Below are 21,146 nucleotides of genomic sequence, written 5' to 3' on the forward strand. Positions count from 1 at the left end.
AGACACCTAGGATGTGAAAACATGTATGGGTGGCCACTAAGGGGGTAAAATAAAAAATAACCAAAACCTTGCGTTGATTTCAATGAGAGCCGTGCCTGCAGTTACAAGTGCCGACCACTACACAGAGGTCGGTGTGGAGACTTTGGCTGCCTCAGCTCAGACCTCTGTGTATTTGCGGCACTGATAGCATGCACCTGCACAGCTGATCGGTCTGACGTATAGGTCATTGATAGTATTTTCCAGAGAAAACCCCTTTAGAAGTCCTCGCCTAAATTTATGTGAGTAGTACCACAAACAGCCACTAGATGGAGACAGATTTCCACATATACCATTTTATCCACCAGGAAAGCCAGAAAAATTGCTGATCCAATGAAAAACCTCTCAAAGACTAATATAGTCAGGTGAACTATAATTTACTGCAGGGATGATAGGAGTCCCAGGAACTAAGAAGATGGTTTACTGCTCCAGGAGGACCTGCTAGGCCACAAGTTGTTACCTCAGGAACCCATGGCCTGCAATCCAAAATGGCAGCCACCAGAAGATCAGACCACTTCCAAGGCCTTGAAACACTTCAGCTGATGTGCAAGCAGAGGATGGACGGTCCTCGGCCGTTGCAGCAGCTGAGCAGCTCTGGGCTGTGGGTGACTTTCCCGCCTTGTCAGGTCACTAGGAAAGGCTGAGGCTTCAGTCTGCAAGTAGGCAGCAGAGCTCCAATGCAGCAGTCAGCTCCAGCAGACCCTCAAAGTGGTCCACACATTTTCCACCAAAAAACTGTTGAGTTCTTTAAAGTTAGGTTGGATAACTAGACTAATTTGTACAAGTTATTCACGTTTATTATCCTGGCTCCCAAAGAATGTGAATAAAAAGTAAGCTAAACGATGCATCTCAAGATGGTTCTAATAAAAACTACAGATCACTCAGCAAAAAAACAGCTCTTATACAGATCAAACTACAATTCCATTTCCAAAAAAAATTACTTTTCAAAAGCAGAGAAAAAAAAAAAATCTAAAAAAACAGGACCATAATTGTAGTGACCCACAGAACAAAGTTCATATATCATTTTTAACGTAGTATGAACATGGTAAAAATGAAGGGGAAAAAAAGGCGCAATAGTAATTGTTTTGGGAACACAACATTTTGATTGCTTTTTATTCCATTTTTTTCTAGGAGCAAGATTAACAAACTCTGCAATTCTGACATGTTTTTATTCGTATTTTTAACGGTGTTAGCCATGCAGTATACATAATAAATTAAACTAATCTGCAGGCCAGTATAATTATGTTAATATCAAATTCATAACTTTTTTGCAACTTTTCATGTTTTTTTTAATGTACCTTTTGCTTATCTCTGCATTCAAAGACCCCTGACATTTTTCTTTTTTTGGGCTGCGTAAGGTTTTTTTTGGGGGGGAAGGGGGGGGGGGATAAGTTATACTTTTTAATGGCGAGGTTATGAAGCTTATATGCTCTCAAGTGTTCTGACAATGGTATATAAGTTACCTGTCTCCCGGATACCACTCCCTACCCCATTAACGAAGTTATGGCAGTCTTATGAAGGTCCCCAGAGCTGCCATGTATTTTTGTCTATTAAGCTCTGTGTGTAAAAAAAATATTTAGTGCAATACCAAGATATTGCAGTATATTGTATAAGCGCTAAAACGCTAGTTTAAGTCCCCTACAGGACTAAAAGTGAAAATTAGTTTACGTTTTTTTTCTCTTTCCATTATGATAAAAAAAATAATTTAGAAGTATAAAAACAAGTCTACCTTGCCCTTTTTTCACATAAAAAAATTGCTATAGCCGTTACTGTAAAAGTTCTATTTATTAAAATACATTTATTTATCCTGCACAGTGGACACTTTCAGAAAAAGACAAAAAGCCAGAATTGTGCATTTTATAATTATCCCGTTTTCATGAAAAAAAAAGATGGCAATCAAAAGGGATTTAAAAAATATATAAATAATTTTTTAACTTTTTTTTTAGTACAACAAAAATACTAAATTTGGTATCGTTTTAGCTGAACTGACATAATAAAGTTAACACGTCACCGTGCCGTCTACACCGTAACCTCAAAATGGTGCAATTACATTTTTCTTTTAATTTCACCCACCTTTACAACTTTTTAAGTACATTCATTATATGGTACATTAAATGGGGCCAATGAAAAGGTCAACTTATCTTGCAAAAACAAGCACTCAGATGGCTTTGTTGGTGGAAATTTTTTTTTAAAAAGTTATATTTTTTTAAACCAGGGAGGAGAAAAGAAAAATGAATAAAAAGGTCATATCCTCAAGGCGTGAGTTATATCATTAACAGCTTTTACAAACTGTATAGTAAACATTTATTGGTTAATTGAATGCAATGTGATAAAAATATGCCCACCTTAAATCTTGACCATTGTCATCAGATGACACATCTTCCACATGAACCTGATCACACTCCTAGTAATACACAATAATGCAATGGTGTTATAATGTCTATTGTCAGCAAAATGGCAGCATGAATACACCTGAAAGATCTCAAGTTGTTGTATTTCTACAAAAAGTCTCAGACTTTCATTGTAATTTAAATACACACAACTATTACAAGCATACAATATACTGTACAAATCTATCAATCCCCATCCACCCTCAAAGCCTCGCCTAGCAGTAGAGAAGAAACAACTATGACAGGGTAGGGTGACTATATACTGCACAATAGTCTACAGAGGAATATGCTTAAAAAAAAGTATTCTAGAGGTGATTAGCTATCCAGAAAAATTATATTTGCTTCCAGAGCTCAGATGCCTCTTTATTAGATGTCCATTTTTTTCTGGCTAGCCAATAAGGGTATCAACTCTAATATTTTGTGCTTTCTATAGAAGAGTATTTAACATGACACGTTACAAGGTATTTTTACAACACAAGTCGGACAAGCAAGGATGACATCTTTCCTAGTTTACAACAATAGATTTTTTTTACATTCCTGATAGAGATGAGCGAACGTACTCGGTAAGGGCGATTTCGCAATCGAGCACCGCGATTTTCGAGTACTTCACTACTCGGGTGAAAAGTACTCGGGTGCGCCGGGGGTTGCAGAGGGGAGGAGGGGGGGGGGGGGGCGCGAGGGGGGGGGGGCGCGGGGGGGGGAGAGGGAGAGAGAGAGGGCGCCCCCCTGTTCCCCGCTGCTACCCCCCGCTCCGCCGCACCCCCCCTGCCCCCCGGCGCCCCTGAGTACTTTTCACCCGAGTAGTGAAGTAGTCGAAAATCGCGGTGCTCGATTGCGAAATAGCCCTTACCGAGTACGTTCGCTCATCTCTAATTCCTGACTATTAAAGGGAATAACTTGCTGAGACCCCTACAATCTCTAGACTGGAACTCCTGTTCTGCCCCCACAGTGATGTCAGCATGAAGGGAGCACTGGCCGAGCATGCGCAGTCAACGCTCCATTCATTTCAATGTGGTTTGTAGAAATACCCGAGCAGGTATCTCCACAGCCTCATTGAAAGTGAATAAAGTGCTGGTTCACGTGAGCAGCCAGCGCTCCATTCAGTCTCCTCATTCCGCAAGGAATGCAATTACCATGCATTGAAGACGACTGGGGGCACGAGATCATTAATCCACAGCTTGTCAACTATTTCAGATTTTACCTCTGCAAATAAGTATGAGAAATTCACAGGAAAATTTGTGTCAATCACCCGCCTTCTCCGCCTTGTCCACAGTGAATTAGAAGGGAAGCCACTAGCAGCCACCACTTAACAGGAATTTTTTTTTAGCACAAAAACATTTAGGTAAACAGATTTAAACTTTTGCTAGTTATCAGGCTATCATATTTACTTAAATTATATGAAAGTTATTGAACATTTAAGTCCTTGAGATTACAGCCAATATTTGTTTTCTATATTTTCGGTTTTTTTCACCCTCTGCTTCCAAGAGTCATAACGCTTCTATTTTTCTGTTGACAGATCCATAAAATAGGCCTGCTTTTGTCCTAGACCAGTTCTATTTTAAAGCAACTATTTAATGTACCATCTAAAATATTCCACCATTGTTTTTTAGGTTTTGTTTTTACAGCATTCCCTTTGCAGTAAAAATGACTTCATTCCTGGGGGTCAGTGCGATTACAGATACCACATTTTTACAGATACATGTGTTAAAAATTTAATTTTAATACATTTTTTAAAATAAAATATATAATTTTTTATAATCCTTAGGGTGGATTCAGACAACCGTATATCTGCTCTGTTTTCACGCCGAGCCGATAGACTGTGTCCTCATCTGCGGGGGAAGAGCCAGGAGCAGGAACTGAGCCCCCACCCCCTCTCTGACACCTCTCCACCCCCTCTCCGCCCCTCTGCACTATTTGCAATGAAAGGAGGCGGGATGGAGCCAAGTTACGAGAATTAGCCCCGCCCCCATTCCACCTCTCCTCATTGCAAATAGTGCAGAAGGGTGGAGAGGAGGCGGAGAGGGGGCGGGAGCTCAGAGCACTGCTCCTGGCTCTTCCATCCTCCCCCCACCCCCTGCAGAGAGAGACGCCGTATATCGGCTCGGCGTGAAAACCCAGCCGATGTACGTTCGTCTGAATCCAGCCTTAGAGAATCTTTATTTTTATTTTTCCCGTAGGAGACTTGAATTTGCAATTTTTTGATAACTTAAATAATATACTGCAATTCTTAGATAATGCATTATACTATATTTTGACAGGCATTCTATTAAGCCACGCTTATTTGGCAAACGTTCATTGTAGCCCTGGGCTTCAGAATTGACAGTGGCATTTAAATTGTTTAAATCTGAACTCACTCTGATAATGGGTACTGCAGCCATAAAAATAAGGAGAGAAGGGCACAAATTTGGAAAAATTTGCAATTTATAAACAGAGCTTTTCTGCTTGGAGGACAGTCATACACCACAAAATAGTTAATAAGTAACATTTACCATACTTTTTACTGCAATCATTTTTTTAAATCCACAAAGTACCATATATACGCGAGTACAAGCTGAGTTTTTCAGTACAATTTTTTGTGCTGAAAAATCTCCCCTCTGCTTATACTGGAGTGAGGTTTAAAAAAAAAACCAAAAAAACAAAACAACCCACAATACCCAGCCGGCATCTGTGTCCTAGGCGGTGCAGCAAGCTGCTTGAGACTTCTCACGTTGTCATCTCCTTGCTCAGCTTTGAATTCCATCGCCATCAGCGCTGTGTAAGTTAGTGCTGTGATTGGATCGAGCGCCAGCCAATCACAGCCGGCCCTCGATCATTCACAGCCATTCAGTGAATGACATCACTTAATGGCTGTGACTGGTTTATCGAGCGCCGGCTGTGATTGGCTAGCGCTTGATCCAATCACAGCACTAACTTACACAGCGCTGATGGCGGGGGAATTCAAAGCCAAGCAGGGAGAAGTCTCAAGCAGCTTGCCGCATCACCGGGGACACAGATGCCGGCTGGGAGGTGAGTATTACGTTTTTTGTTTTACCTGGTATATACTCAATGAGCGCCATGTACATAAAAATAAAAGTGTTTCTTCCACTACGCTACCTGGCGATTACGTTCCCTGGCAAAGCAGAGCTGCAGGGTTCTAGCAGATCGTGATCAGCACTGCCAGTGACTATTGTCACTGCAGGGGAATATTTTCCCCTATAATAGGGCTCCTATGGCTTCCACAGCTACAGCAGAAAAATGTGCAATATCCCCCAGAGGTCTTATATGATGCCATGGGGGACATAGATGGTAAAAAAATATATAGTTACAGGGATAAAAAAAATTACGGAATAAAATAAAAAATATATACATAGAAAATGCCGACGCCAACCAAAACAGTTGCCATATGCGCCCTGTAATCCAAAATAATACATTATATATCAAAACGTGCAAAACAAATGAGGAACCCATTCCCATACTTTATTTTAGCGTAAATATACCAATTTACAAAAAAAACTGTACATGTTGTAAAAAATTTTTTTTTAGCTTTTTACCCCCAATAAAACAAAAATACAGGAATGAAAAGTCAGTGAAAAAGATATTAAAAAATATTTCCCTAGTTCACAGAAAAATAATTGCAGCAAAAGTTATGATAGTTAATGGAAAAAAAGTAGGGCAGTAAAACCATCATCTGGGTAAAATCCATTTAAAAAAAAAGTGTCTAGTCCTTAAAGGAGATGTCTCGAGGAAGCAGTGATTTTTTTTTTTTGCCCAGTCCCCCTAATTAAACATACATTACTAATTACCCCTGTAAATGACTTTCCTAGCTGGTTCGTACTTACCGTTCCAGCGTTTCAGCAACTTATAAAAGTTTCCCCAAGATGGCCGCCGGCTCTTTCCCCGTCGCTCGCTGCAGCCCGACGTGCGCGCTCCCGAGACGCCGCCGACCAGACGCCCCGCAGCCGCCGACCAGACGCCCCGCAGCCGCCGACCAGACGCCCCGCAGCCGCCGACCAGACGCCCCGCAGCCGCCGACCAGTCGCCCCGCAGCCGCCGACCAGTCGCCCCGCAGCCGCCGACCAGTCGCCCCGCAGCCGCCGACCAGTCACCCACCGCCAGGCAGCAGGTAACCGGCGCTAGCCCCCGGCTCCCCAGCGCTACGCTCCCGGCTCCCCAGCGCTAGACCCTCAGCCCAGGTGAAGGCCCCGGAGCCCAGCGCTAGGTTCCGGAGCCCAGCGCTAGGTTCCGGAGCCCAGCGCTAGGTTCCGGAGCCCAGCGCTAGGTTCCGGAGCCCAGCGCTAGGTTCCGGAGCCCAGCGCTAGGTTCCGGAGCCCAGCGCTAGGTTCCGGAGCCCAGCGCTAGGTTCCGGAGCCCAGCGCTAGGTTCCGGAGCCCAGCGCTAGGTTCCGGAGCCCAGCGCTAGGTTCCGGAGCCCAGCGCTAGGTTCCGGAGCCCAGCGCTAGGTTCCGGAGCCCAGCGCTAGGTTCCGGAGCCCAGCGCTAGGTTCCGGAGCCCAGCGCTAGGTTCCGGAGCCCAGCGCTAGGTTCCGGAGCCCAGCGCTAGGTTCCGGAGCCCAGCGCTAGGTTCCGGAGCCCAGCGCTAGGTTCCGGAGCCCAGGTGAAGGCCCCAGAGCCCAGCGCTGGGCTCCGGGGCCTTCACCTGTCAGTGAACATCACCCCCGACCCATCACTTACCCCTCTGGCCCAGCGCTAGTTCCCCCGGCCTAGCGACAGACCCCCCCGGCCTAGCGACAGCCCCCCCATCGCAGCGACAGCCCCCCCCCAGCGCAGCGACAGCCCCCCCCCAGCGCAGCGACAGCCCCCCCCCAGCGCAGCGACAGCGACGACAGCCCACCCCCCCCACCCCGGCGCAGCGGCAGCCCCCCCGGCCCATCACTTACCTGGACGGCAGGACAGCTGGGCGGCTTCTCCGGACAGCTGGCCGGCTCTGCACCTTCCTCTAACAGAGGATGGTACAGAATGGCCGCTCTAGCGCGCTCCCGAGCAGTGACAGCTCATCTGCGCATGCGCAGAAGAGCTGTAGCGGGGAGCACACTGAAGCGGCTCGTGCTGAATGGAGAAGACCGGACTGCGCAAGCGCGTCTAAAAAAGCAAGCTGCCGGCGAATTTAGACGGAACCATGGAGACGAGGACGCTAGCAACGGAGCAGGTAAGTGAAGAACTTCTGTATGGCTCATATTTAATGCACGATGTACATTACAAAGTGCATTAATATGGCTATACGGAAGTGTATAACCCCACTTGGTTTCGCGAGACCACCCCTTTAAGGTACAAAACAGCCTGGTCCTCAAAGGGTTATTAAATGTAATGGGCGACTACAATATCCAGAGGGGTTAACAAAATTGGGTTTATTTTTTGCAGGCAGAGTTTTTTTTTCCCAATTATACCATTCAATGTACCATACTATAATGTATTAAGAGCTTGAAAAATTTTTACGTGGCGTAAAATGCTAAAAAGAAAAGCAATTTGTACAGCGTTCATAGTGCAGTAAAAATAATAGGTATGATTACAGCGACAGAATTTTTTTTTACAGTAATAAAGAAAATAAAATACCTTTAAGGAAAAAACAAAACTAAAAAAAAACATTTTCTGCTGTTCTATTTTGACCCGCAAAACTGGACTGCTATAGCCGTTAGAATTTATATAGTCGTGTGTGACGTGAAGGGGTTAAATAACAATTGTGCTTTGAGTAGTAATGCTCCACTTGAGTATGATGAGGAGGGGCTCACAAGGATTGGTGTTGGGGCTACTCCTTGTGCAATTTAAGTGTGTCATTTGTGATTCTTTGTACATGCTTAACAAAGACCACTGAGGTCAAAACGTTGCATGATGGAAGAATAAAGATTTTGGTTTTCTTTTGCACTTGTGATTCAGTGACAAAAAACTTTTTTTTACTGTACTGTAGTTGTAATGTACTGGAAGAGATAATAAATTGTGATGTACTTGGGAGGGGAGCCGTGTTTACTTGAGGGGCTGTACATGGGGGTGGCTGTGTAGAGTGAGGAAGCGGAACCCCATGTTTCACATGTGTATAATTTGTACGGTCATTCCCCACCCTTTCACATAAGGGGAAATGCATGCACAGCAATTCTTTAATATGTAGTGATCTCAGAATTGCCTCATAATTCTGTTTAATCAGTATTTATAATCAGGATGTGTATACATTTCCCTTATGTAAAAAAATGTGCTCTGGTATTCTTTTTGTTCCCATTGGCGCCATTACTATATTTATTTCCACTGTTCAGTTCCATCATTGTAGTCAAACAACAAAAATAAGAGCTCATAAGCCCAATCCATACAGTCCCCATGTTCTCCTCATTATTCTTGAGAAGAGAGTCAGTGTTTGTGCGCACGCCGATTTCTCTCTCAGAAACAGCAATGGAACGGGGACCCGATGAGTATAAAAAGTATCTGCCCCAACCCCTTGTCTCCTATAACTTAGTTCATGGGGCTCAAAGGTGCTGAGAGACCCTTTAAATTGAATGTCTGAGACATAAACTTAACAACTGCCAAAGTAATTCTAGCCGTATTCTTACCTCCAAATCATTGAAAAATAAGTGTGTGTCTGCCACTTCAAAGATCATTTCTTCCATGGCCAAGCCTGAGCCTACCACCAATGTGGGGTCCTAATCAGACAGAAAAAGGAGTATTACCATTTAACACCACAGCTTCATATTACATTCATGCAAACAGATTTCATACCAGCAAACCTTACACCGTCCAATTACATGCATTCCTATATGGGATACTGATTTTTACAACTATGCAATTGCTTTCGCATTTTGGTTGTGAAAACACAACTGAGATTAAGTGCTTAGAGTTACCTATTAAATATCTTTCTATACACTTATGTAAAATACAATTCAGTCAGACGTGTAAAACATATTTCTCATCAATAGGACCACCATAAATCAAGGATCATACGTTTCATCTTACATGTCATGTGACACTGACCACCTCTTTCACTATCTTTTCAGATAACTCTTAGGGCTCATTTATGCGGGCATATTTCCTGTGCGTAACAGGCGGTGAATGGGGCCAATGAAAGTCTATGGACTTTCATTCTGCGTTTGAGCAGCGAGTGGACACTGTGCATAATACAAAGAAGAAGTAAATCGCAGCATGTGACTGTTTAACTTTCAAAATGCTTTGTTTGGTATTTTGTATTAAGCTATACCATGACAGTATTGCACTTTAGTATTGACTGTAAGGCTGCATGTCCACGGGTGTGATTCCGCCGGTGATAAGTCGCCGGCGAATCACGCTGTCTGAAGTTTTCCATAGGGTTGCTATGGAAAGCGCAGCAGCGGCGTCCACGAGCGGAGAATCATAGCAATTCTCTGCTCTCGGGATTCAAATCGCAGCATGCTGCAATTCTCAGCGGTGAGCCTATCTGTAAGACAGGCTCAGTGTGGAGAACCATCAGCTGTCTCCTGCTGTCCAGCGGCGGCGATCTGCCGCATGATATCGCTACACCCGTGGTCAGGCAGCCTTAATCACTTACTGATACTTTGCTAAACTACAACATAAAATGAAAGTGGGTGGGGTGGGGGTGGGGCAGAAATCGCAGTAGTCTCTATTTCTATGAAGAAGAAAAAAAAAAGTCAACTTGCGCATGCCCATGATGTCATATTCCCGCTCATGTGCAGTGTCAATCACAGCCTGCACGCAATTTCTGCCATCAGTGCGCTGCATTTGCCAGGGATTTTCAAGTAATTTATGACTTAGGCCTCATGTCCACTAGAAAAATACAATTCGCGCAGAATTTGGTGCGGATTTCCACAGCAGATTCCACGCAGATTTGCTTTAAATGGTATTTCTTTCATGTGGATATCTGCACTTATTGCTAAGAATGGAGCATGCTGAGTTTTTTCTCCTGCGCGTGAAAAATGCAAATCAATTAAAATGCCATCCACGGGTGCAATATTTAATTTGACCACGGATGGCCAATGATTCCCTTTGTCAAAAGTGAATGCGGATTCCGCGGGTGAAATCCGCAATTCAATTTTGCTAGTGGACATGAGGCCTAACTGCTTGAAACGCATACAGTGGATGTATAACAGTACGGTCTACTCTAAATAATCCTTCCTTGGCCTGCAACTGTCCAGAAAAACCACCAGTGGCCACCCACAGATGTGAACGTGGCCTAAATAGCCACAATCCATTGCTGTATTCCAGCTGGCAGCAATATATACTAAAACCTCTATTTACCTATAAAATGATTGAGAACATTTTTTTTCAATCATTTTGCCTCCTTTGAGGTCAAAATTTGTTCACAAAATTTCAACCATCAGACTTCAGTAAATCCACCAGTAAAGAGATATCTGTGGGGACGGAAAAATAGAAGAGTAAAAGGGCCCAATAAGAAAGATCAAAAAATAAAACCTCATTATGGTGCCAGGTTTCACCACCCAGGGCAGAAATGTTTGTTTCCTCCTTGATGCTCTTTAACCCCTCATTCCAGGGGTGTGTTGGTCCTAACAGGACCAGACACTTTTTAGGGATTTTCAGGGAATTTGATGGGTTCCTCATTTTGTGTTGGCTGTTTTGATATACAACTTGTACAGTTTTGGACTACAGGGCGCATATGGTGATGGTTTTGGTTGGCGTTGTGTCGTATTGCATATATTATACACACACTAGCTTTGTCTGCATGGAATTTAATCTAATCCTTGTTGCTGTATACTGAAACGTAAAACGTTGAAACTGCGAAAGGAATGTAGCTGCGATCTGCTGTCAGCACAGTTCTGTACGTTTTTTGTCCTGTCATCTTTTGCTAGGATATAAAGGTTTTGTGGGCTGTATACATGTGAGCGCGCCACATACATTTGCCCATGAGAAACACATGTTTTTTATAAACCTTGCAAAACCTGTTTGTGTCGTAAAGCCCAGCTTTCATTTGTTATACTGCTGATGTAAAATAAAAGCTGTGCTATAATTGGTTAAAATCTCAATCCTGGTTAACCCTTTCCAATCCACTGCCTGACGTCTAAGGACATTCTAATTGAAGGCTGTACAGCTCCGATGTCGGAAGATGTCCGACAGGATATTCTTACTGTAGATTACTGGCCGTTCTGTTGTCGGAGGCCTCTACTGCATGTCACATACCGCAGTACTGGCTCTAGCCAGCAGATGGCGCCATTGTATAATGGCAGAAAGAGAAAGTCCCTTAGGAAACCCTGAATCCAAAATTGGATTGCAAAGGGTTAATGTGTCCTTCGTTCAAGTTTAAATCCCTGCTAGCTTAACATCATCATACATACGGCAACGACATCTGCCCTCACATGTCTGCTGTTTGTGTAGGCATAGCTTATGATGTGCAACACTTCCCCTCGCCGCCGGAGCAGAGGTGCACTGCGAATCACTAAATAAATCTGTCTTGTTGCGCTCCATAGAGAACTCTATAAATTTTCAGGATAAAAGATAGACTATGTCCTTCCTCAAGATGCCAGCTATCTCCCTGCCAAATTTCATCAAAATCACTTCAGAGGTTTAGCCGTGAAAAAGTAACAGACAGTTATGTTCGCATTTATAATGTCAGATATTGTATGGATACACACACACACACACACGATTTAGTTGTTTTTTTTTTTGTTTGTTTTTTTTTTACTTATTTTGGTAATTTTTTTTTTTTACATTTATGTCCCCCATGACGTCCTATAGGATCTCTGGGGGGCATTCACATTGTATATTTTTAACTTCATACTTTACATTGTAGCTCGGGCAACCATAGAAGCCCAAGCTACAGGGGAAAACATCCTATTATAGTGACAGTGGTCACTAACAGACGATCACAGTCTGTTAAGGCCCTACAGCTCTGCTGTGACAGTGGGCACGCAGCAGTCACATGATCACCTGGTCGCATAGTGGAAATAACACGTCTTCTTTCACTTTTTAGTAGATAGTGCTCATTAAGCGCTATATAGGTTTGTAAAGCAGAAGACAGAGCTGGTTAAAAAACGCTTCTACATTCTCCTTTGGGTTCTCGGCTGTATCTGATTATAGGCCAGGATCAAGCACCATAAATTTACTGTGCTTGGTCGTTAAGGGGTTAAATACCCCTGGATCACTTGCCACTGTCTTATTTGCTTACAAAGACATTGCAAATTTCTAGGTCAATCCACTGGCAGGCCAATATCACAAATACCCATACAATTAATCATCTATTAAAAGTTAAAAATTCAGTTTAAAACTTTGATACAGAGCTCTAAGGCTTCTTCATTATGCTGATCGGCACAGGTCCCAGACGTCGAACCCAGAAAGATTGATAAGTCTGTCATACAGATAGATTTTCAATGTTCTAGTCTCAGAGTTTTTACATTTATACCTGTGAACAGGATTTGGTGTTCTATATTTAAAAAAAAAATCAACAGAGAATTTTGGACCTAAAAACACAATGGTAAAAAACGCAGAGACTCAATTTAAATGTCTAAAACAATTTTTTGGGGAAAAAAAAAAATCAGACAGACATAGCGCATGTAAATGACTTATCTTCTTTAACTGAACTATGTACTACCAACACATCCTATGAGCAAGCTTCAAAGTAATTATGAGCTTATAGCACCTTTAAAATGGTATTCCAGGGTGAATGCTCATCGATCAATAGTATAGAAGACCTAGGGTCCCAATTTGTGCCCAAGACCAAGACCATGGCAAGGAGTAGTTGAAACGGGTGACAATTCAGGATGTACACTGACGGTCCATTCAAAATCTATGGCACTGACAAAAATTGCTTAGTACAGCACTCGCCTGCTTCCATCAGTGTCATTTACTTTGAATTTGAGTGGCAAGTTGCATTTTCAACCATTGCTCCATTCAAAGTCCTCTTAATCATGGTTTTGCAAATAGAAGAAACAGGGGACTCAATTTGAACTATCGACGGGAGTGTCGGTGGTTGGACATCCATCAAATGTAGAGCTTTTACCTATCCAACGAAGTTGTGATAAATGTTTCAGATTGAAATAAACTTCTGTTCTTTAAGTGTTATTTGTTAAAACTGGTCTTAGAATTATAGTCACAGTTGGCAGACTAAAGTCATCAACTTCCTAATGACAGATCGGATTACATAGGTGTCTGCATTCAAGAATGGATCCTGAAGTCTGTACCTTTCCATACTTTTGTGCATATGAACCGGTGAGCAGAGAGTGAAAGATGATAATGGTTTCATCCAAGTCCCACAAAAACACACGCTGGGGAAACAAAGAGAAATATATGCAACACAAGCTTTGTAGTGTCTGAGAACAGTCATACTGGCAAAAATGAAACCATGAGCAGAGAAGCAACAGAAGCTGTAGATGCAGTGAATGACCAATGAGAACTAGTGTATTGCCTCAGAAAGACCTTGTGATTAGCTTGGACTTGTAAAATTTTTTTATTTGAGCCATATACAAATATATCACAACAGTACAATATAATAACTGACAAACATAGATGTGAGGCAACTAGCACACACAACATTAAAGGGAATCGGTCACCTACTTTTAGCCCTATAAGCTAGGCTTACGGGCTGAAAGTAGGCGATACGTGGAGTTCGAGGTTGTAAGTTTTATTTTTACCTTCCCAGTCGTTCCTCCGGTGTGAACGCGGAGAGCCGCAGCTGAATGCATTGAGCGGCACTGCTAATAGTCTGCTTTTATAATGGGTGGACTACTTAGCAGTACCACTCAGCGGCAGGGAGCGACGAATAACACATCCCCGATCTCCACGTATCACCTACTTTCAGTCCATAAGCTTAGTTTATAGGGCTAAAAGTAGGTGACAGACTCCCTTTAAAACAGACAGCACTTACTATTTTATATCAATTAAGGTTCAAGTATGTGCACTGCATTAGCAGAAGATAAACCTATGTCAATTTCCATTGCTCATGTGTGCAGCTCTGATGCGTTTCACTGGAGGACACAGGAAACCATGGGATGTGAAAAAAAAAAAAAAAAAACACCTGGAACCAATTTCTTCCTAAAGAGGGATACTAGTAAAGGAAAGACTCGCCAGTGACTTCTTGGAAGCAGAGTTGGTGTTGAAAGTCTACAGCCACAAAAACACAAAAGTCTCTGAAAGGCTAGGATGTTCCTGACTGCTTCAAAGGAGCATCTGGATGACTCCATGGAGGCTGAACAGGGAAATTACCAGAAGTGAGCAAGTGAGCAATTTAGCAGTTTTTCAGCTTTTAGTGGACATACCTGAGCCAGTGTAACTTTAAACCAGACTCAACGTGTGCACTAGGCTTGAAAATCCAGCCAATCAAAATGGGCATTTCACCAGGAAACAGTCTGTGTTACTGGAAAGCATGCATTGACTTGCAGTTTAGTACTGTCTTTCTATAGTATAGTGTGGAACTGCATGCTCTGCACTGCTCTTTACCTGTGCCAGGATGAGCAGCTTCTTTATACACTAAGTGAGAGCGGCTTCCTTTTATTTTTCTGGAACAATGGCAGAATATTTTATCATATGCATTTTTCTTTTAACCCTTTCCAATCCACTGTCTGACGTCTTCCTACATTCTGATTGAAGATTGTACAGTTCCGACAGGGTATTCTCACAGTCTATTGACAGCCTCTCAGTTGTCGGAGCCTCTCTGGTGCACACACACTGGCTTTAGACAGCAGATGGCATTTTAAAAATACCCAGACTCCTAGGGTGCAATGAACACTGCTAACAACGCTCGGGAACTGACATACTTGCCATGTTCTTCTGCGTCATTTAGCTGTGGGCACACAGGCTGGTGACTTGCCTACTCAACAAGATAAACAGCTCACTCACACTATAAGTAAGGGCAAGGGACCAACGGTCTTGCCCTCTGGGACCAGTCTGAGGCCTTATTACGGAGTATTATGCTTCAAACGATCAACGGGGCAATGGCTGAGTGTAATCTCATAATGGATGGCAATGCAAACTGGTCTGTTACCTTTTATGGCCATTAACACCCAAGTGGAAACAGAACAACTTCTTTGACACTGTGTCCTTGAGTCCCTGTGTGACACTAAAATGGATTAGCTCTGTGCGAGTAGGTCGAGTATGATGTGTGCAGGAAGAGCCAAAATGGTTTTTTTTTTTAGCATCAAGTTTTCTAGTAGAAGCAACCTATACCCATTGTTTCCAGTGTTCGCTAAGGAAACACAAAAGAAGAATACGCACTGATCTCCACAAGGTAGCATAGCACAGAAATTGACAGCAATCTAACACATTCCATGGTTTCCATGGCAGCTTTTGCCCCTGTAACTAACAGGTGCCAAAAAATTGTCACTTATACATAGTGAATGAACTATAGTAATCTATATTCACAAACTATAAAAGCTTCACTATGTAAAAAGGAGTTCACAAAACAGTATAACCCTTATTCATATACCGTATGACTGCACAAAACATTCAGATGGGGTTCTCCATTTGGGACCTCGCTCTTAGTCAAAAGGAAAGAGGAAACTGACTGGAACTTATCAGCTACAGTAACATTTACCTACCTCAAGATCGCTGTGCTGTGGTGATGAGGCATCAGTTTTCTTACCCTTCCCTCTATTCTTTACTGTTGGATTCTTTTTACTCTGTTCTTCTGTCTCTTTGCTGCTCATTGCTCTCATCATTGGCTGCATTGGAGTGGTATCGCCTATAAAGTAGCATAAAGAAAGGTTATAATAAAAAGCTATAGCAAAATAAAATTTCTCAGCCAGGAAATTCCAACATTTTGTAACACAGTGATTCCAACTTAGTCTATTCAACAGTCATTAAGGCTACAAAATTGGGTTAATTCTAGGGTTAATGATTAGGCAATATGGATTCTGAGGACAATCCACAATAAAGTATTAGTACAATCTGCTGCCAATCTAATTTCCATAGCCAGTTTAAAGGGAGGGTTGCTTGCAGAGCATCGTGCTGGGACTTGTCCCACACTGAAGAACTACCAGGATCAAAAGGATCTGCTCGGGCTCAAACCTGCATCCTCTAAATGCCACTGACCAGCTCTGGTTCGGGAACGTTATACCTGGCGGCTAGCTCCCGTTTATTAACTGCTCCAGCATCACCCTCCCATTCAATGCCTACCAAAATGCGCTCAGAGTTTAATTCCAGAAGCAGCAATCACTCAGCAGGCCTGATTGACGACTCATCCGCTTCAAGGAGACCTGGGTCGCCCATGTCTGGGGCACCTGGGTTTTGGAGGTCGTCCTTTTGGGTGACGCTTTAGTATCTTTAACCTAACTTGCCGATAACACCCATGATACTGGGACTGAAGGGGTAATCATTGTGGTTTCCCCTTTTCAACATTTTGTGGGTATCTACTCCAACCTAATTTAGTATGAAGAGGCCAAGCATTTCCATGCTGTTCTGGACACTTTGTCCAGATGCGGGTGGATTACTATCCTAACCAGCCTTTCTCAAGCTGATGCCATATAGAACAAACTTTACATATTTTTAAAACAAATAGACCAATCAAAATACAAAGAAAAAAAAAAAAAAAACACACCCAAAGAAATCACACATACCATTGGATCGCTGGAGGGGACATCCTCCGGGCACACAGCTGGAGTTACTGAGTAAGGCGACCCAATGCATGGTGTCATGCTGTGCGGCAGAATAGCATAGGTACGACATCAGCACGGGCCGCGGCGAGTGCCGCGGTAGGGAGCTTTCGCAATCTGTTTGTGTGGTGACGCTTGTTGCATACACCACGCATGCGCGGGATTTCAATATTCGTGCGGCCAGAGCCTATCGTATTTTGATTGGTCTATTGGTTTTATAAATGTGTAGTTTGTTCTATTCTGGCATCAGCTTGAGAAAGGCTGACGTATCAGCCGAAACGTAGCTCTGCTCTGCCTTTTTACCCTGGATGTTCCAATAAAGTTAAGTATTTACGACTTTTGGAAGATGATGCTGTGAAAACCTTTTATTTTTGGTGTGCTGCTTCTCAGCTATACATTCATGATTTACATTTTCGGAGCCTATTGAGGCCCGGACTCCTGTTGAAGCCTGCACCTGCTTATTTTTTCTGCACCCCCACGTAAAGTGGTATATGTTTAGGTGTGCTGCTGTCTACCCATAATTTTGCTTCTACTATCCTAACCAGATCTTTCTTTTCCTCCTAGTAATGTGGCTCAGGATCATGTACTGATGCCATCCGAGAGGCAGCTTGGCCTCCAGGAGGCAGATAAGTTCTCGGTCCACCCCCTGGGAACTGCTCTGGGATGTTGCACAGTCTTCAAACTGTGTACTGGAATGGACAAGAAAACAAAAATATTGGATTTACCATAAAATCCCTTTCTTCTTTCATTCATTGGGGGACACAGCACCTACCCAGATAATTATGTTCCTTTCCTTTTTTCCAAGTTGGGAGTTTATCCTCTGTTGAGGATGTATATTTACATGATGTGGTGTTATAGGTGTTTCAAAATTACTCTGGGGGGGCATGGCCAGCTCTCTCCTCTTCCAACAAGATCCCAACTTGCCTATGAGCACTTTACGCACCCACACTATCACTGCTACCTGGGGAACCTCGCACTGATCCGCTGTAAGACTTCCAAAGCGCAGCCAGAGCACCTAACGAGAGTTCTTTCCGGTTTGTGGTTCCCATCAAAACTCTGAGGCAAGACCTGCAGCCACTCCTCACCCCGTAGTTCGCAAGACAGCAAGGAAGTTCTTCATACTTCACTGCAAAACTCACCAAGCACCCCTTAAGAGCCTGCTCTTTACCACAGCACTCCAGCTACACCAGACCTGGTGTGTAAACAAGAGGTTGCACCCTCTCCCGTGCAGTTCCACTCTTTTGATCCTCTTCTCAGTCTGCCTCAGAATTCTTTATAAAAGAGAAAGTTCTGGCACTGAAAAGGTTTATCCAAAAGGATCTGCAGAAACGCTCTACCACTTTCAATACATCCATAAATGACAGAGGAGAAAGTTAGCCACACTGAAAACACAATGAGTGAATTGATCCAGTCTTATGACAACCTAATTGATGCCCATGACTCTTTAACTGAAGATTTGGATCTGCTTAAGAGTGAATTAGCAGATCTTGAAGACCAGAATAGGAGAAACAATGCGAGGTATCCCTAAACGGATAAACCCAGCAAAACGCAAAGACTTCCTACTTCAGATGATGAAAACATTACTGCCTCAAAACTCGCTCCACGAATTAACTATTGACAGGGCCCATAGACTGCCGAAGCCTAAATTTCTCGCTCCCATTATCGTGGTAAAATTCAGCAATTCCGAACAGCATTTAACTGAACGCATGTGTGAGACTGGCCTTATTCACTGTGTTTCTGATGCCTTTATATTTACAAACCATGTCTAATGTAGCTCTACCAGGTTTCTGAGGACTACATGGTTCTATATGGTTTATACTTTCTGGTTCACTTCATGTTTAGTAACTTGCAATCCACCAAGGCCCCTCATCATTTGGCACATTTGATTCATGTACTAGGTCACTTAAAATCGTGTCACTTAATTTGAAAGGTATTCACTTCCCTTTAAAATACCTCTGGTATGGAGGAATGCTATAAACAACAAAGCGGACATCCTCTGACAAGAGGTGCATTTCTCACTCTGCTGCCCTAAATTTTCTCACAAAAAATATACAAAAGATCTTTAAAGCATGCACTGACAAAAAGTAGGCAGTTTTAATTGCATTTCATGAGAATTTTGATTTTAATCTCACTTACTAAATGATCAATCCCAAAGGAATATTTATTATCATATCTGGCTCCATAACTAAAACCACTATCACTTTAGTCAATGTCTACCCTCCACATTCTTTCCAAATAAGTTTTCTAAATACATTTAAAAAAAATCCATAAACTACTTTTGGGCAAACTTATTATCTGCAGTGACTTTAATGTTATCCCTGACAGATTTAGACTCAACAGGCCGTATCACTAGAAGCTTTCCCTCCCTCTCCACCAGGCTTTATAAAACAGCTTCATAATACACATTTTGGTGCTTAAGCGCTGCCTCTAAAGAATTCACTTTCTATTCTACTCGTCACGGGTCCTTCTCTCGAACAGAATTATTTCTTGTTGATAGTTGGACTCTTTCCTCAGTTAATTCCTCAATAATTGGAACCTTCACATGGGTTCCCCCATCTCACTAACCAAATCTTTAGACAACCTATTTAATTTTGTTAAGTCCTGTAGAAATAACGCGCTTTTTATGAAAATTCCTTATAGCAATCTGATATCATGAAAACTTAAAGAATTATTTCTATTTAATTATTTGCCTGAAACTGACTCGTTATCGATTTGGAATACCAAAAAGCATTTATACAAGGAGTCTAGCTCGTATTAATTACTTTAACAACTTCTTGCCATAATCTACTCCTTAACCCCTTAACGACCGGGCCATAGCCTTTTTACGTCCTCCCAAAGTGGGCTTTATTCTCTGAGGATGTAAAAACACGCGTCCTACAGAGAATAAAGCCCCTTGGGTTCTGGACATGACAGCTCCATGCCATCGGTGCCCGCAGGTAGCCGATAGCATGGAGCTGTCATCCCGGGCTGCGGGGAGCCCCCCGGCAATGCGATCGGCGCTATCCAAATCGATAGCGCCGATCTCAAAAAAGTTTTAAAAAGTTGAAACTAAGTTAAAGATTCAGCTGCCCTGATGGATCGGATCCATCAGGGCAGCTGAAATTCATCACCCGGGTCCGCCGCACTGTTTCCCGCTCTCCTGGTCCTCCGGGCCCCGAAGCCGGTCTTCCGAGCATGCGCGCCAGGCGGCATTACGTCAGCCACATGCGCAGAAGACCCAGAGCCGCGGGAGATTTAAAATCTCCTGGCTCCCGGATTCTGTAGGTAGCCGGGAGGCAGGAGATGCGAGCAGTCCCCAATACCGCGATCGCCGTTACCCAATGGATAACAGCGATCGCGGAAAAGTGAAAAAAAAGTTATAAAAAGAAAAGCTTCACCTCCCCTCATGGATCGGATTCATGAGGGGAGGTGAAAATACTCACCTCGGTCCTCCCAGATGTCCCAGGACCCGAAATCCCCTTCTGCTCATGTGCACCCGATGACTGACACTGGGCGCGTGCACAGAGGGGCTCGAGCCCCGGGAAATTCAAAATCCCTCTGCTCCTGGCTGCCATGTGTAGCTAGGAGCAGAGGGATTATACCGGGGACATGATCACTGTTACCCAATGGATAACAGTGATCATGTAAAGTTAAAAGTGTAAAAAAAAGTTTTAAAAAGTAAAAAAAAAAAAAAAAAAGTTTAGAAAGCGTACGTTTCATCTCCCTTCACGGATCATATCCGTGAGGGAGGATGAAAGTACATACATAAGGCCCCGGATTAATCCGCGGACCTCACCCCAGCTTCTGCGCATGCGCCCGTCGCCAAAATGGCGGACACATGCGCAAAAGCTGTGGATTGCCAGGATATTAGGGAGTCAATTTTTATTCCGTACAAATAAGCAATGTGGCCTGGAATTTATTCAGTTGTGCCCTGAAATCCAACGGGTGTTCCCTCCTTTATAGGCCTTGCCATGGGCCCTGTAAGTAAATTAGGGTCACAATGGGTATGTTTCTGAACACTGGATAAACATCCATTTTGGGGTGAACGTCTTCATTCCTATGTACACTGTACAAAAAAACGTTTTTTAAATTTAAAAAATTGCCAAAAACATTGAAAGTCGTAACTTTTTCCTTCTGCTTTGCTTAGATTCATTCAAATACTGTGGGGTCAAAACACACAGTACACCCCTAGATGAATTTGTTAAGGGGTCTAGTTTTCAAAATGGGATCATTTGA

At 43.1% G+C, this 21,146-nt stretch overlaps 1 protein-coding gene across 3 annotated transcripts in view; it reads right to left on the reverse strand.

The window, feature by feature from the left end:
• Positions 1-21,146, reverse strand: part of EYA3 (EYA transcriptional coactivator and phosphatase 3) — a 110,076-nt gene that overhangs the window by 14,825 nt on the left and 74,105 nt on the right. For all 3 annotated transcript variants that reach the window (XM_066573605.1, XM_066573589.1, XM_066573597.1), the window contains exons 10-13: positions 15,879-16,021; positions 13,527-13,610; positions 8,958-9,047; positions 2,382-2,440 (exon numbers count right to left, since the gene is read on the reverse strand). In XM_066573605.1, the coding sequence (XP_066429702.1) occupies positions 2,382-2,440; positions 8,958-9,047; positions 13,527-13,610; positions 15,879-16,021 (376 nt within the window). The remainder of the gene's footprint in view (positions 1-2,381; positions 2,441-8,957; positions 9,048-13,526; positions 13,611-15,878; positions 16,022-21,146) is intronic.

The sequence above is a fragment of the Eleutherodactylus coqui genome, chromosome 1, assembly GCF_035609145.1.
Source record: "Eleutherodactylus coqui strain aEleCoq1 chromosome 1, aEleCoq1.hap1, whole genome shotgun sequence".
In the NCBI taxonomy this organism is placed as follows: Eukaryota; Metazoa; Chordata; class Amphibia; order Anura; family Eleutherodactylidae; genus Eleutherodactylus; species Eleutherodactylus coqui.